The following is an 18,428-nucleotide window of genomic DNA, read 5'->3' on the forward strand; positions in this document are numbered from 1 at the left end:
ATTGTCTTTCTGTGCCTGACTGACTTTGCTTAATTAACATCATGTTGTCTGGATCTTTTTTTTTTTCCACATAGTTTTGTTGGTTATAGAATTCTTGACTGACATTTTTTCTCTAGTATTTGAGTATATTGTTCCATTGCCTTCTGGATTCTTTGCCCTCTCATGAGAAGTCAGCCCTTAATTGTATGTTTCTCTGTATCTGATAAGTCATTTTTTTCTTGCTACTTTCAAGATTTTTTCTTTATCTTTGGTTTCAACCATTTGACTATGTGTCTAACTGTGGATTTCTTAGTCATTATCCTATTTGGGTTCTTTGAACTTCTTGGATGTTTAGATTAATGATTTCCATTAAAAATTGGGACTTCTGAATAATTTTTTCTTTAAAATTGTTTTCCTCCTTTCTCTTAACTCCTGACCGTCTGGGACTCCCTTACCTGCACCACTACAGTTAATGTTGTCCCACAGGTTTCTGCTCATTTTTCTTTATTCTTTAAACGTGGTTCCCTGAAGTTCCTTGAATATATTTATATATTTATAATAGCTGTTTTGAAGTTGTTTTGTCAACTAAATCTCACATAGGAGCCCACTCAGAGATAACTTCTATTGACCACTTATTTCTCCTAAATAGATATCGCATTTTTCAGTTTCTTTTTATATCCCAACATTTTTTTGTTGAAAAGTTGACATTTTAAGTAATACATTGTAATAAATCTTCCTACTTTTACCTCAAAGTGCTTCTTTAAATTTGTTTAGTTTTTTGTTTGTTTATTTGTTTAATAACTTGCCTGGACTAAATTTATGGAATTTGTTCACCACAATGCAGGCTGCTGATGTCTCTGCCCAGTTATTTGATAGTGAATATGATGATATTCCTGGATTCCAGGGGTCACCAACTTTTCTACATAGCTTAGTGTCAGTCAGTGATTTGTCAACAGTTTCTTCTCAAGTGCTTCAAGCCCTCAGTCCAAGCTTCTGTCCTCTGCCAGTCACCTGTGTGGGTTGGGAAACACATGCACAGTTTAGCCAGTGCTTAAGTCTATCGCAGCTTTTACTTGCACTGGATCTTCTCATGTTTCCACTGCCTACGAACACGGGCTCAAAATCAGCCATAAGTACGTGGATAGCTTTCAGTCTCTCTTGTGTTTGTGAGTAGCCTTCCCATCAGCCAGGAATTTGCAGAGAGCTTAGCAAGGCCCTCCATGACTATTTATTTCTTTTATCTCCTTTTTAAATTTGGGCGAAGCTATAGGCTGACTGAGCTGCTGGACTTCCGCACATTTGTGTACCTCTGAGACCACTACTGCTACTAACAACACTGATGAGCATGGAGTGTTCCCATCCTTAGCTCCAAATCAAGTCAGTCCTCTTTGGCAGTGAAGTTGATGTTCACAGCCTGACCTTCTCTGACATGGGAAGGAGTGTGGAGGTTAAAGGGGGTAGAATCCCATACACTCTTACAATCTTACCAAAAGTTCAGTTATTCTTCATGACTAATCACTTCCCAATTTGCTTTATGCCTTTGGTGTTTGATTGATTTACAGAGAATTAAAATGCTTACTTTGACAATTTTGTTGAATTTTATTATTACTTATTGGGAAGAGGGTCTAATAAATTCCCTACTATACCAAACTCTGTCATATATTTACAACATTGCCCCAGATTCACATGTGACTATTAATGCTGTCAACATAGTCAATTATTACTTGAAAATGACATTGCATTTTGATTCGTGTTACCTTTGTGGAGACAGATTCTTTAGCTGGGTTTAATTAATGCTTTCATTATAAGTAGCATCTATTTGCTCATTTATTTATTGACTATGTGCTGGGGTCTGCTTTAATTTCCATGGTATAGAGATGAATGAGAAAGTCCCTGCATTTCATGAATTCACAAGTCCAATGGGGGAGAAAAACTAAAAATTATGAATAATAATAAACTATAATATATGTTACTATATAGAGGTGAGCACAGTGCTGTGGGATGAACTGAAGAGAGTGTGCCTGTCTCTGCATTACTTTTGATTGGGACTTAGAAGTCTGCCAAGCAAAGGGATGCAGTCAGTAGGGCATTCTGAGCATGGAAAGCAATATGTGTAAGGACAAGGTTTGGTTTCAAATCTGGTATTTGGGACAAATCCGAAAAGGTACCCAGGAGGGTGCATGCCAGAGAGAAGTAGAAGATGGAACTTTGCTAGAAAATACATTTACATCTGCTGAACATTCTGGTCTTTATCTTCTGGGCCATCAGATGCCAGCCAAGTCCTTTTATTGATGAAATTAGTTACTGCTTTTGGTTTGTCTTGGATTTCTCTCCAGCAGCTCTGTGGAGCATAAGACTGCAGTGAGGAAGGATAGGTAACAAGTCGGTCAAATAGGAGACTTTTGAAACCTCAGGGTTAAGAGATGATGAGTGCAAAACTAGAGACTGGCCAAATTCAAAAGATGTTTGTGATAAAATCAACAGGATTTGTTAATACTGATGTAAGGAAGGGTCAGCATGGCTGGTTGGGCACAGGGGGCCTAGAAGGTGTAAAGAGGAGACAGCCTCTGGGAAGTTGCCAAACAAGAAATCAACCCAAACAGAAACAACAAAAACCAGATAGATTATTCAGATGAATCATGAGCTAACAGGCCACATGAGTGTAGAGGGAGAACCCAGCAGAAGTAAGTGTAGAAACCTGGGAGAACTAACTGGAATAGCATTCATTAACTGGAACAGCCATCATAGCAAAGAATGTGTGCTGGATCCTAAATGAATTTTTTTTTAATAGCAATTTGGAATTAATCTAAAGCCTTCATAAAGTGGAATAATGGTCTTAAGAATACTCCTTCAGAACTGTCTTGCCCTGTTGGTGGGTATGCAAGCTGGTACAACCACTCTGCAAAACAATATGGAGGTTCCTCAAGACATTAAAAATAGAGCTACCCTATCACCCAGCAACTGCACTATTGAGTATTTACCCAAAAGATGCAGATGTAGTGAAAAGAAAGGGCACCTGCACCCTTAATGTTCTCATCAGTAATATTCATAATAACCAAACCGTGGAAGGAGCCAAGATGCCCTTGAACAGACGAATGGATAAAGATATGATTCATTTATACAATGGAATATGACTCAGCCATCAAAAAGGATGAATACCTATCATTTGCATCGACATGGATGGAACTGGAGGGCATTATGCTGAGTGAAATAAGTCAGTCAGAGAAAGACAGTCATCATGGTTTAACTCATGTGGAATGTAAGGAATGGCACAGAAGAGAAGGAAACCTGAATGGGAAAAAATTAGGGAGATAAACCATGACATACTCTTGACTCTGGGAAACAAACTGAGGGTTACTGAAGGGGAGATGAGCAGGGGGATGGGGCAACTGAGTGATGGGCATTAAGGAGGGCACATGATGTGATGACCACTGGGTGTTATACGCAGCTGATGAATCACTGAACACTGCATCAAAAACTAATGATGTATTATATGTTGGCTAATTGAATTAGGAAAAAACACTCACTCAACTAAGGCTCTTCCTGTGAGTAACTCAGACACTGCACAGAGACTAGTCATTAACTCTGAAATCAGTGAGGAATTATTTAGAACACAACTCCTTTAAAACCTAGTAGTGGTGCTACCCACATGTTAATGCGTCTTCTCAAAGGGATAAGGAACTGGGCAGATAAAAATGGATTTGATGACTGTGTAGAGTCAGGGATGACATACCTTGTCTCTAATCTGTACTTTTTTAAGACGTTCCTTTTTTATGTGTGACATTCTGCAACTTAATTTTTCCTGTTTATGACATTCTGATGTTACTTAATTGCCAACCATCCGGATTTGCTGTTAGTATGAATCAGGTTTTTTAATATAATTAAGCCAGCTTATCTGTCACCCATTATAATTAATCCATTCTATCTTAATTACTTTTCCATTTCCAGAGCCAATCATCACATATTAGTACAAATACAGGAAAATCTGAGTCATTTTTGTAACACAAGTAATAACACAGAGTATCAGATATGTGCATACACTCCCTTCACACTTTGTGGAAGGTACAACATAATTTGGTAAAATGTGCTAGTGTTCTGCCAGAAACACAGAAACCAAAAAAGAAATCAGTATTTCAGTTCTCATTCACTTACCTCATGAAACCAACCACCGTTCTAAACCCTATCGTTTATTTCCCAGAATTTCCTATACTCTTGATTCTGTGTCCATCCAAGGACAAATTGTAATGTAGCAAGCCCTTCTGTTTCTGGAGGTAATTACAGAGAAGCCTTGCCTGTCAGCTCATTCTGGTCACTGGTGCATGTGTGGCATTTTTTTCATTCACTCATTTCTCAGATGAGCACAACTCATCACTGGGGATATAGCAACGAATGAGACAGAAGAAGGTTGTAACTCTTTCTGAGCTCATGTTGTCTTGGGGGAGACTGATAGTAAATGAATAGCAACAGTAGTGATGAGTAACGTGCAAAGAATTTGAAAGGCGACAGGACAGAGAGTTGGTTGAGTGCGTGGAGGGCTCAGAGAGGTCTCTCTGAGGAGGTGGCTCTAAAGCTGACACCTGAATGGCAGGAGATGCCATGAGATGATCACAAGCATTACAGGAGGAAGTCCTCGCTTCCTCCAGAGGCTCCCTCCAGGGGAGGCCACGAGTAGGCATATCATCTGTGTAGTGGTGAGAGATCCGTTTGGGAGAGGGAGAACATCCAAGGTAAGGAGTGTGGATTTCATTCCAGGTGCCCTGTGGAACTGCTGGGGAGTGCTTTATGGGATCTGATTTGCATTTATAAAAGATCAGTGGGGCTTCTCTGTGGAGAACGGATAAAAGGGTGTTAGAGTGGGAACAGGGAGGTAGAGTCCAGATTGAGAGGAGAGTTCAGGATCCTTTAAGTATTCCATGAAGGTATCCTATGTGTCATTTTCGAAGATTGAGTCTTTGCACCAATGCAGATATTTTTGTCGTTGTTGTTGTTAGAGCAAACTATGGAATATTCTAGATTTGAATGGCTCTCTAGATTCAAGTCCAGTTTCTCCAAGTTAAAGGTCATATAACGTCGGGCAAGTCTCTTAAACCCTCTGCATTTCAGTTTCCTCTTATAACAACAGTGGACTAGTGGGGCACCTGGGTGACTCAGTCAGTTCAGCATCTGACTCTTGATTTCAGCGTGGGTCGTGATCTCAGGGTCGTGGGATGGGATCCCTTGTTGGGCTCATCTGCACTCAGCGCAGAATCTGCCGCTGGTTCTTTCTCTCCGTTCCCCTCTGGCCCTCACTCAGCTTGTGCTCTAAATAAATAAATAAATAAATAAATAATTTTTTTAAAAGGGAATAGTAATTTTACCTATTCATAGAGTTGTCAGAAGTGACTAAGAACATACACATAGAAATACTTAGTATATAACTATAGTAAGTGCTCAATAAATATTACAGACTGTTTCTATCTGATCATCAAACTATGCCACATTCAGATAGCAGTATCTAGTCATGAGTTATAATTAACATTTTTACAAAATAAAAAAATGTGTCCATGTGTTATTTTGATGCTATTTTACCATCTCATAATCCTGTTGAATTATGTAATAATACAATTTTACTATTTATATTACTCATATTATTCCCAGCTTCCGCATCTGGTAGTATTTGCTTATTTTTTAAGCGACTTCTGTTATTTGTGTTTTAAATACCCATAGCCTTCTAGAGAGATTGATTGAATATTAATTAGTTTTGTTGCGAAGTTAATGTTTTCAGCCCTTAAAATGGGATGGAGAGTGGGCCTCGGGTCCTAAGATGATATCGCTCATGTAAACACTGCATATACAACCTCCAGTGGGGCTGGGACCACACGAGGGTGCTGCTAAGATGCACCCCTCCTCCACGTGGTCCTCCTGCTTTGGACTTCAGGACCATGTTGGATCCCTGGCTAGAAAAGACCCTATCCATTTGGACCACAAGGTAACCTAGAAGCCTTGCGAGTCTTTGGTTTCCTGGTAAACACGGCTTTTGTCACTCTGAGAGGTTGCAACTGCATTTCAGACCCTTGAGATTGGTTACTTCCATCTTGAAGTAGTCTTGAGAATAGTCAGAAAGTAGAGTAGGTCAGCACAGCATATGGTCGAATTTGCATGGACAGATGAACTTGAGAATAATAAGGAAAGTCTCTGAAACTGGCTTTTAGTTATAAATGTGGTATGCAAATATTTCATAGTTACGCTGGGTTTGAGGTACATTTAGCAAACGGCATTTTTCATGAGAGAAGACATTAACCTGATTTTAAAATCGCCGTCTTCCTCTTTCACTGAAGGTGCTGGGGCAAGGAACAGCCTCGCTTTGCTTGTAAACATTTTATAGCATCATCCTTGATACAGAGCATTACCAAGCACTGGGGGCTTCAGAAATAAACCCCTTTCTGTGCAAAACAATCAACATTAAGTACATATTCTGTGGTTCTTCTAGCTTCAGGTTTTCTTCTTGTATGTTTTTATTAAGGACATGATAGTAAATAAAGATTTTGAAGTGTTTACACAGGAAGCAATTAGCCCTACAACAGGCAGCCCCGGTGCCCAAGGTGGCAGCATTTACTCTGCTCAACCGCTGGCCAGTCACTTCCACCAGATGGAGATCTGCTGTGTGGAAATGGGCTCCCATGACTTGTCTTTCCTAACTGCTGTCCTGAATGCATGGATACTGTACTGAATTTTGTAGAAGTCGAATTATTTGTCAATACCATACAAATGATAGAAATTTTGGATACTATTTGGAATCAGTAAACTAACATGTGTGTGCGATGTGTGTGTGTGTGTGATGTTGTAGCTCTTACATGTCATGGGACTAAAACACTGATAGCCGATAATCCTATGGTTTTTCCTTCTGCCTCTTCCAAAGACAGCGTGGTTCAGCTACTCAAGAGATCATGTTAGGGTCTGGGTGGGCATCAAGACTCAAATGTGAATTCTCCGCTCTGCCAGCACACATGGACCTGACCACGGGGCCTCCTATCTATCCCACGGGCTCTTACGTCTGGCAGCGGTCTCCCTGCTCCCCCAGGAGTCACATATCCCACCATTTCACAGTCAGCACCCAACTGGATTGTTATGTTAGTGCTAATATTAGCTTGTAAGCTTACTTTTTTTTTTTTTTTTTTTTTTTTTTTTTTTTTTTTTTTTTTTTTTTTTCAGAAATACCTATGTGTGGACATAACTTCCTTTCTATGTGTTTGTTTTTCTACCACAGACACGGGAGCAGAAAGACAGGCACTAAGAGAAAATGTGTATCCTAAATTGAGAGAATTCTGCAGAGAAAACTATGGATTAGAATTTCAGGTAACTCGGATATTAATTTCATTTTTAATCGTGGGAGCTGAATAACATTTGTGCTTGCTTATTTCACAACATTGGTGTTATTAAAAAAAACACGCTTTAAGCTCTGAAAAAATTTATTTCTTTAAGCATGGGTAAAAAGGAACACTGGAAAATGGAAATAAAATATTTGGTCATTTTTGGGGGGGGGGGCACCTGGGTGGCTTAGTCAGTTAAGCAGCTGCCTTCAGCTCAGGTCATAATCCCAGAGTCCTGGGATCGAGTCCCATATCAGGCTCCCTGCCAAGTGGGAGTCTGCTTCTCTCTGCCTTCCTGCACCTCTCCTTCTGAGCTCTCATGCTCTATCGCTCTATCGCTCTCTCTCTCAAATAAATAATGTCTTCAAAAAGATATTTACTCATTTTTGGTGCTTTGCACTTTGATGCTATTTTTTGGCCCCTGCCTGGTATTGGCTCATCTTCTCCTTCTAACCATGTTTATTTGCTTCTCCACAATCTCTACTGTTCTCAGGAAGGTGAAGATTGCTGAGTGCAGGCCCCTGGGCTATGGTCTCTAGAAATGATTTGAACATAAAAATTGAGATCAGCTTTCTCCCAGGTGTTTTCTTTTAGCAGCCTGGCCAGCCCTTGCCTTCTAGCTTGCCTTTAGTTTTTGTCCACATTGTAAAATGTCCTTTTTCCTATGTTAGGGATTTGCCATTTGCCCAAAACAAAAACAAAAACAAAATCAGCCTTTCAGGAAACAATACCTACTCACGTCATTGCTCAAGTTCAGGAACACCCTGGCATTCGGAGACACCACTGATTTTTGCCACCTCATAGAAAAGTTCTAGAAAACACTCGGCATATATGGAACATCCCCCAGAGTTAAAAGGTAAATGGCTGCTGGAACAGATAGCATTGTTTAGTCAGAAGTTTTCAGCCCCATTCACAACCTCTGAACTCTCCAGGGCTCTCTTAACTATGTTTCCATTGGTAGGTGAGGAATATGCACCAAAGATTTGTGGCCTAAGACTGCCAAACACATCTTTGTTAGTGGAAGGAAAATCCACCCTTCATTTATTTCCTCCTGAATATTTTATCTTGGCATAAGATAAAATATATCTGCTGCTTTCTTGTGTGAGGCATAAAAAAGTTGGTCTCAAAATGGTTTCACTCTTTGGGCCTACTGTCAGTCAGCAGCAGGCCATTCTGACACGCAGATTGAAAAGCTACTCATAAGTCACCATTTGCTAGATAAATGGTGAACCTAAATTAAATTCTTTATTGCGAATTTAGCTCTGCCTTTTCTGAAGAACCTGGTTCTACTGATAACAGGGTCTCAACTGTTACAAAAATTCCGGTCCGTCAAGATTCCCAAAGACGTAGACCCTCCTTGGGGACTCAGTTACTATGGAGAAAGAGATGTGTCCAAGCACATTAATCCCATGTTTGAGTTTGTTTGGATATGCTTTTTTTTTTTTTTTTTTTTTTTTTTTTTAGGTAGAGGGAAGACTTTGTTAAGCCACAGACCAGCCTGAATAAAACATGGTATTAAGATTAGCTGAGAGGAAAATAAAGAAAAATATATTTTCTAAATTATAAGTGGGCCCAGGAAAATACCGATAAAGCCAGAGGAAAGCTGTAGAAGGCAAGGTCCACCGAATAAATGGACAGCAAGGATCATTCTAGGCACGTGCATTGAATGAGTCCCTGAGATACTGGGCAGCAGTGGAAACAGCACTGGGCAAAGAAAAGTTGGGACTGAACCCCCCCGCTTTCCACTGTGACTCCCTCAGTCAGTGTCTGAAACGGAAGTGGTGCTTTGTATCCAAGGTTGTGTTTGGAATAGAAATATACAGGGTTGCATCTGCTTCCCACCTTCTGAGCTTAACAGGAGCTCAAATATATCATCCTTGAATCTTCTAAGTATGTACTTTTTAGTATAGTTTCTTCTAGTTGGTGGATTATAGATCTCCCTGAAGATGTGTTTGCTACTGAGATGGTACTCCTTTCTCAACTGCAACAAAATAAGATGCTGGATGTTTCATGAAAAAATAAAATAACAGTTTTCCTGTCTAGTACTCTAGATTTCGTCTTTGGCTGTGCATGGAACCCAGAAGAAATGAATTCCCTAGAGTCGCCCAAACATATACGAGTCTGTTTTAAACTTCTTTGCCTTTGTGGATGCTGTTCTCTCCGCCCACGAAGCTCTGCAGCCCGCCTCTTCCCCTGCCATCCCTCAAGTCCTGATCGGTCTTCAAACTCTTCCTGTGGATCCTGAGGCCCCTCTCCTTCTGACTACAGTCCTGTAGCCAAATATCCGGCATGTGGTGCCTTAAACACTTCAAGGCCATTGCCATTTAAGAGCTTTGTCCTGACTGTGCTCTCTCTGTAGGAATGGTCACTCCCTCATCTTCACATGGGAGCTTTCTTACTGCTCTCCAGATTGCCACAAAAATGTCACTTCCTAGAGACACTTCCCTTGTGACCCACTCTAAAGGGACCACCTAGGGGATTTCTTTTACATCACAGGGATTTCTTTTACACCACCCTCTGAGTTATCTGCATAGCATGTGTCAATATTGGACATTCTGCCTTTTTCACGTATTGGCTTGCTTATTGTCTCCCCCCCCCCCCAGATTGTAAGTTTCACAAGAACAGGGACACGTCAGCCTTTGCGACAGCTACGTGCCTAGTCCTGGACTAGTGCCTCACACATAGCAAAACTCTTAGGGGAATGTGTTGAGAAGTGACTGCCTTTCTGAGCATATGAATGAAGGAAGTCTCAGTCCAAAACTTCCTTGCTTAAGGGAGCTGTCTTGGAGCCCCCATTTCCTCCTAGGATATGCCATGTGCCCTCCTTTTTGCTCCTCTCTAATCCTAGGCACAACTCTCAGTCACTCCTACAGTGTGTGGGAGAAGCTTTTGTTGACCATTGAGCACATGCCAGAAAACATCTCAGGTGCTGGGAGTACAAAAACAAACCAGTCGGACCCTTTTCTTGTGAAGCTTCCAATATCACTGGGGGAGGTGGATAGTAAACAGCAAATCTCCAGTAGTGGTGGATGCATTCTATTGAGTAAATGCTTTTACGAAAAGTAAGACAGGATAAGGGGGTTAGGGAGTGCCAGGTAGACAGAGAAGGGCTCGGTGATAGGCAACTTTGAGCAGAGTTCTGTAGAAAGTGATGGAGCACATCAGGCAGGTGCCTTGGTAGAAGAAATCCAGGCATAGGCAACCAGGAAAAGGGTCTGAGGTGGGAGCATCTTTAGAATATTCTAGGAACAGTAAAGAAGCCACATGTGAGTGGAGTGGAGTAAGAGATATAATCTCAGGGGGCCCCTGGGTGGCTCAGTGGGTTATAAAGCCTCTGCTTTCGGCTCAGGTCATGATCCCAGAGTCCTGGGATTGAGCCCCACATCAGGCTCTCTGCTCAGTGGGGAGTCTGCTTCCTCCTGTCTCTCTATCTACTTGTGATCTCCATCTGTCAAATAAATAAATAAAATCTTTAAAAAAAAAAAAAAAGGAAAGAATTTCAGGAGAGGCCATCCAATTCAGATCACGTGGGACCTTATGGGCCAAGATTAAGGACTTAGAACTGTACTGAGTAAGAAGGGAGAGGGGGACATTATAGGACTTGTGTTCAACACAAGTCCTATAAGAGAACACAAGTCACTCTGGCTCTGTGAAGGGACTGGTATGGGGGCAGGGAATGGTAGAAGCAGGAGGGTAGTGCGGGTTAAGAAGTGATCATGACGTGGACTAGAGCCAGTGTTGGAGAGAATGAGACCTCTGGTGAGGCAAATTTTCATCATCTGTCTCTAAGGTCTCAAAGTTCTCAGGACTGGAATTGTGTCTTATTCAGTGTATCCCCGTGGTGGGTCCAGTGTCTGGCACCCAGCAGACCCTTGAGTTAAATAGTATCGAATTGGTAGACTATGGAGTTACATTTGACACAAGGCCTTCTAATGTTGTTGTCTCTGTATGCCTGTCAGGCAGGCTGTTCTCTAATGTTTCCTAATTTTTTCATTTTTAAACAAAAATATTTAACGAGAAAGCTAAGCAGACCGTCCGATTATGAACTCGAGGTAATTGTGTGTGTGATTACACACACAGTTGTCGCTCAGAGACAGAAACAACTGAATGGGAGGACCATCAAGCACACTCAGAGCAGAGAACACATGTGGCTTCAGAAAAGACAGGGTTTTTAATCAATATGGTGTTTGACTTGGCAGTGTTCAGTTAATGCCCTTGGTTACAGAGAAGGGGATAGAAAGGGAGAACAAAAGGAATAAAATGCAAAAAATACTGACAGATGAGGGCAAAAAACAGATGATACAGGACCCAGTAAATAAAGGACTGGGAATGTGAGCCCCAGGTGCCACCCACTCTTGGTTGCTGAGGTTTCTGCTCCGTTTCTGCTGCCGGGACTCTGCTCTAACCCTCGTGGCTTCAAAAATTGGATACATGAAAAGCATCTTAGCTTGTTCCCCACTTATCACCAAATGGTTATAAGTTGTTAAGGAAGAGACTAGTTCTCACTTATTTATAAGTCCCCAGGGCCTGAAAGAGTTTATTATTTAGTGGGGTTTAATGAAAGTGTGTTAAGCAGAACAGCCCCCATCGTCGCCCTGCTTGAGTTTTTCTGTACATCACACCAGAGCAATCTTGACTTAAATGTCATGTTGTCCATTCCTTTCCTTAAAAGCCTTTAATGGCTCCCTGCTGCCTACGGGGCTCCCTCTTTACTGTGACTCAGCCATCTGTCCAAGTTCATCTCCCTTTCTCCCCCACACAAGCATGCGCTCCAAGCCTGCCCTCTTGGAGAACATCTCCTGGATCATTCATTCTAGACTTTCTCATCAGTTAAGCATCTATTTTTGGCTCAGATCATGATCTCAGAGTCATGGGATCGAGCCCCGCATTGGGCTGTGTGCTCAGTGGGGAGTCTGCTTCTCCTTCTCTCTCTGTCCTTCTCCCCACTCATGTGCACACGCATGTGTGTGCTCTCTCTTTATCTCTCAAATATATAAAATCTTCAAAAAGAAAAAAAAGGTAACTTTTTTCTTCCCCATCCCGCCCCCAACCTCAAAATCCAGCTCAAGGCCTAGCTTTCCCAAAGTCTTTTCCAATTTCCAGATATCTCCCTCCTTCTACTCTGTAAACTCATAATTCCACCCCACCCAACCCTCACTGGTAATCTGACTCCCGAGTAAACCCAGTTAGGACAGGAACCTCCAACAGGGGGTGCTTGACTGAGCTGGGCACTTACGGCACATCCATTTTGAAAGTGGTTTTCATTTGAGTTGAGCCTTTGAGCTCTGTCATTCCTTAAGAACACCTTCCGATAGCCAGCTTCTGTAGGGGTACATAGGATTTATCCTTCATCAACCCATTCCTTTTTCTTCACTTCACATCCAGTAAACCCTGGGTTTTTTCCATCCTCAGCCCCCCAGTGAGAAGGCTGTCTTATCCCTGAGCTAGTGTCTATGAGCGATCCCCATGTTTGCCTCTCCCGCTCTCTCCCTCCAGAGCTACGTGAAGAGACTTCTCTGGTTTTGGAATATTACTGTATCTGAAATGGTGGAAACCATCCTTCTCCCTTTTCCCAGTCTCTCCATTATTACCGTTTTCCCGTCTTCCAAACTTCACCATCTTGGCTTCTAGTGCATTCTTCACCCTTTACAATCTACAAACTGCCAGTTCCTGTTGATTTACCTGCCATGGTGTTTCTTCAAGTTCACCTTTTCTTCCCATTTCACAAGGCTCTGTCTTTACTCAGCCTTGCATTTCTTAATAGCGGAATGACTATGACAACCTTTTCCTGATCTATCCCTCCCTGGGTGCTTTGTCTTCTGGGCCAGCCTATACACAGATGCTCGAATCCCTTCGCTTAAGCAGTATTTACCAGATTTAATTCATTCTTAGATGTATTTTTTTTTCACATTTTTGCTTGTCAGAAATAGAATCCATCTTACAAATAAATGGTGCGTCGTGGTGTAATTGACAGTGCATTTCTTTTTTTAGTGGGACATACAATATTGGAGCAGCCTGCAACTGATGTTTGCAATTCAATAAAATACAGCACATTATGTCATGATGGGAGTTAGTGGAAACAGTGTGTGCTTTTCTGTTAGACTAGGATTCGAATGCTGGGTTTGCAAATTAGCAGTTCTGTGACTCCGGGCAAACTGCTTGATTTCTTTGACACAGCTGACCCTTCTGTAAAATGAATGGGATAGTGTTTATCTTCCAAGATCATTATGAGAAGCCGTGAGATTACACAAAGTGCCTGGCACATGGAAGACACAGCCAATGTTAATCTGTCACTGCCTCTTGCCTTTTTAAGTCTTTTCTCCTGATGAAGAGCCCAGTGTAATGAAATTATTTATGTGCATTTTTCTTTTGTGTTTCTGAGTACAGCAGAAGACCTCTGACCAAAGGCATCTATCTGTCTGAGGGGTGCTTAGTGTCGAGTGCAGAAGGAATATAAATGGGGAGAATATTTAGGAAATCTTGTATCACATACGAGAAAGACAAAAACCTTAAAGGTCAGGCTGTTGGCTTGAGAGAAGGTCTCGCTAAATTCTTTTAATCTTTTCCTTAGCACATCTAGCAGTACCGTAGGACTCTGAGCCTGGAGATCTAAAATACAGAGAAAAAGGCCCCATTTATCCATAAGGCAGAGCCAGAACCTACCCCATGTAGCCCCTGGGAGATGGTAGAAGGAGAGAGAAAAGCAGAATCCATCTCCTTTCCTTACTCTGAGATCTGCTTCAGAAGAGGGGCTGGGAGTAGATAAATGAAAATAAGTGGGTGGATAGGTAGCTCTAAGGGCATCATGCCTCCGCCATCTACTTAGGACTCCAGAAAGATATGGTCGTACAGTAACGTTCCCCCCAGCACACCACCTGTGCCAACAGGCCCAGCCATAGCATGGCCACAGCAGCAAGCAACCAGAGGTTTAACTTCCCCAAGGTCCCTTCAGTTACCGTGTGTCGCATATGCCGAGCGTAGAGGCAGCGTTAGTCCCCGTGACCAAGAAAAGTGGCTACAAAAAAGGTCTGTGGTTAATAAACTAGACAGAGCAGGGGACCAAGGCCTGGGGCGGCCCATCTGCAGCAGGAGAAGGGGGCCTGGCTTGGCCACTGAGCAGTCCAGGCTCTGACCAAGCTGAGAGGGAAAGACCAGTCCATGGCCGGCAACCACCCCAAGTCCAGCCACGATGCCAGTGACCAGTTTGGGGAGACTGTGCCCAAAAGCTCAATCCTTTTCCCTTCAGGATCTGAGGTCATCTGGAGATCACCTTAGGGAAAAAGAAGCCGAGGAACAGGGAAGCCTGGCCTTTTGAGAGACTCAGCATTTTGACTGAGGTGAGAATAAGCACTTACTAGAGTCCTTGAAAACTTAGTTCAGACTTAGGTTTAGACTGGATAGAACTGAGAGCTCTTTGTCCTGTGAGCCAGAGGGTGGCGACTCGGACAGGAAGCGCCAACTCATCTTACACAAAATTAAGAAGCCGCATTCTCCCCGGGCATCCAAGTCGCAGGTTAAATGAAATCCCATGAGTTTTCCGTGAGCTTCACCTTGGGAATGATTTCTAGATTTGAACAGCTGCTTGCTTTCACAGCGAAGGTCCGTCGACAGCTCCTGGGCCACAGCCCTCTGAATCTGTCAAGCCCCATCTCTTCCTCTGTTCTTTTTTCCTTCCCTTTCTGCGTGCTCGCAGATGTCCAAATGCCTTTTGCCTCCTGCATTGACAGGACACTTCCTGGGCTTTGTAATTGACAGGCTCTGTTGGGACGCCCTTGGTCTGTTCTCCACATTGTCAACTCATGGCCCTTTTCCATTTCCTGTTAATCAAATGCGTGCTTTTTTCCTGAAGCGAGACACAGATCCTCTCATTGAATCACATGTCGTTTCGCTCAGGCCAGCACTTCAATTTGTCTCACTCACTCCACATTTCTCTTCCGTCCATCAGCGCCTGGGCAGGTCTTAACCGAGTTGATATTCTGTGGAAGTACGGTAAGCGTGTGACATCACCCTTCTCCCCTCTGGGAGCCAGTTGGTGGAAAGGGGGAAGGAAGATTGATAGAGACCGGAAAGGCAAGGAAAGCAGGATGTCATAATTGACCTCCACTGCTCCAGTGTGGTCGAAAGTGTTGGCTCGTTCTTTCTGCAGCATGGGACAGCTCTTCTGGGATTCTCACACCTCACTTCCCTAGAGTGCGCTATTGTTCCTCCTTTAGTGGGGTGCCCAGATAATCTTCTGCCTAATATTTCTCCTAAATATAGAGCACTGGCACTGTAGGGAGCTCCGGAATTTACTTGGAGGACCTCTACTTTGCTGAACATTTCATTCTGCTAAATTGTGGCTGGCTGATTACCGAAGGCTGGAAATGACCCAAGAAGATTAGTCCTTCAGTAAACAGAACGAGAGATCCTCATTTGCAGGTGACATTTAAGTGTCCCAGTTGGATACAATCACCGAGAAGCCTTTCTCAGATTCTTAACATGAGGCAGCTCTTTCTTTCCATCCTCATTTTTTTATTTCTTATAGCAGGGAGAGGAGACCTTGAACGAGACCGCACAGTGAAAAGAGCACTCATTAAAGAGATCTGCTTCGTCAATAAGTAGTTTTGAACCATCGAAAAAGTAACTTCAGCTCGGTTTTCTTTAAAACAAAGTGCTTTTTGTACTTGATCTCTGATTTCTCTTGGCTGCCACAATTACGGTGCCGTGACCCCGTCATCTCCATTTGGACAGGCTATCATATTTCTGTCTTTGCAGGGGTGGGGGGAGTGTTCTGTCTAAAAGGCTCTCTTCTCCAAAGAGCAGTCTCCTATGCATTTAACCTTCGAGTCCACATTTCCTCACTGATGTCTACCAGCAGGTCCCCAGGGCCAGATTTACGTGATGGTCCCATGGGCCCTCTGCACTAGGCAGAGTTGTGGGCACAGTGGATGTACCCTACTATTAAAAACAAGCCTAGTCCTGGAGTCGTGAACCATGGTGACCAGGGTGCCACTGGCTGCAAAGGAAATGTGGGGTGACCTGGGCATGCGCAGTGGGAGGCTTCATCAGACCTCAAGGCCTCAGGACAGCTACTGAGGAGCTGATGTCTGAGCTGAATCCTGAAGAGTGGGTAGATGGCGATGCCCACGTGGAAAAGAAAATTGCAAACAGAAGGAACCAATTTTCATAGGTAAATTTGGGAAAGACCTTCAAAATTATGTTGTAGTCACTGCCTGCCAGGCACGTATCCTGAGTGCTGTGTGTCCATTAACGTTCCATCATTGCCGTGAACCTCGTCGGTAAATTCCATCTCCTCCACTTTATTGTGTGAGGATGCTTCGAAGTACAGAAATCAATCACAGCTGGAGATCTCGCAGCCAGTAAGCGGCGGAGGCAGGATATGAACCAAGGCTGCTTGGGTCCCACAGTCCAAGCCCTTAGTCACTGCGTCAAGAAGCCTCTTGCGTTTACGCACTCCCAAAATGTATGTGGTTAGGAACAGGTGTGTAAGTGTAAGCATCTGTGCAAATATGTGTGCGTGTATGAATGTATGGGCATCTCAGTGTATATTTATACACATTGGAAGAGGTTATCTGTAGCTAGAGCATGAACAGTGAGGGAGAACATGATAAGAAATGAGACTAGGGAGTTAGGTAGGGTCTAGGTCAGGGTGGCTCTCAAAAAGCAGGTCAGAGATTCTAAATCTGTCTTCAGGTTGATGGCCTGCAGAGGAAAAACCATGAAGTTAGTAGCCCAGGTTCAAATCCCATGTCTGCTCCTTCCTACTTCTGGGACTTGGGACAAGTTACTTCTCTGTGCCTCAGCATTTTCATTTACGAAACAGAGATAATCTTCCTGTCTCCTTCATAAGTTTAAGGAATAAAGAAGTTACTCTACGCAGTGTCTGGTAGAGTAAGAGGAAATCTTAGCTCTGGTGATGGGATCTGCATTTTAAAAAGTTCCTCTGCCTCAGTGTAGTGCATAGAGTAGAAAGAGCAAGGGGACAAGCAGGAAGGGGGGACCGGCGGGGGTCACGGTAGGAAGACCCACACAGGTGCGCTCAGAGGGGCATTAGGAAACAGCCGTTGCTGAAATCCCAGTGGCAGGAACAGAGCCAACTCTGGGCTTTTCTCTCAGGCGCATACTTGTGGCAGGTGTGCTGCCCCTGAAGGACGCTGGTCCCCGGGTACTATTGCCTTGTGGAGTGAGCTTCTCCAGCTTATTCTCAGCACAGACGCATGAACAGTGGCCTCTGGCTTGTGGCTCTTTCTCTGCCCTGAATGACTCCTCGTACCCTCCCCTCTGCCTCCAGGTTCATTAGGCCTAGAAGGTCACAGCCCCTGCCTTACTTAGTCCATGATTTAGTTTTCTTTACTGTCACATTATAACATTTAGGGCTGCCCAGAGGCTATCTCCCAGGCCACATGGGCCTCAGGTGTGAGCTGCTAGCTGTCATCACGAGGCTTTGGTTGAAACATCCCACATCATACTGTTTGGACCTTTCCTGGCGATTGTGTCTCAGCCCAGCCCATCCTCTCTGGGCTGGGTTTAGCGCCTGAATTTCCCAGAAGAGTCCCATTTTAGTCACGTTCCCATAAATCTTAGTCCTGTATCTCATGAGCAAAAGAATAATTGCAACATGACCTGAAGTCAGTATTTGCTGTTATTCCAGTAAAAGTATGACCTTGGGTGACGCGGAGCGGAAGAGGGTTCGAGAGAGAGAGAGAGAGAGAGAGAGAGTGTATGTATGTGTGTGCGTGCGCGCGTGCACACACACGTGCCCTGTGCATTTCAGGGAAGTCATTCTAACCAGAGTGAGAATTACCACACCTCACCACACCAAACCATACCTTATCTCACCCCTGGTAAATAGTAGTCTGTAGTTCAAGTCTCCTCCCTGTTTATCTTCTCCTCTCCTATAAGATGAACATTCTAGCAACAGGACACAACTAAATCAAAATCAAATCAGTGCTGTATTGACCTTGAGAGTTATGTCCACCGCACAGTAATGTTGCCCGCGTTCACAGCTTCTGACCTGTTGTGTGTTCTTTTGCATATTTTTAGTGATGGCACATTCAAATCCTTTTAAGAACAGGTTTTATTTTTTGAAAGCATGAAAGG

At 43.2% G+C, this 18,428-nt stretch overlaps 1 protein-coding gene across 1 annotated transcript in view; it reads left to right on the forward strand.

The window, feature by feature from the left end:
- Positions 1-18,428, forward strand: part of NWD2 (NACHT and WD repeat domain containing 2) — a 181,416-nt gene that overhangs the window by 61,307 nt on the left and 101,681 nt on the right. The window contains exon 2 of the mRNA XM_004763978.2: positions 7,226-7,314. Within this exon, the coding sequence (XP_004764035.1) occupies positions 7,226-7,314 (89 nt within the window). The remainder of the gene's footprint in view (positions 1-7,225; positions 7,315-18,428) is intronic.

This window comes from Mustela putorius, unplaced genomic scaffold (assembly GCF_011764305.1).
Source record: "Mustela putorius furo isolate JIRA1106 unplaced genomic scaffold, ASM1176430v1.1 tig00000083_pilon_pilon_pilon, whole genome shotgun sequence".
Taxonomy (NCBI): domain Eukaryota; kingdom Metazoa; phylum Chordata; class Mammalia; order Carnivora; family Mustelidae; genus Mustela; species Mustela putorius.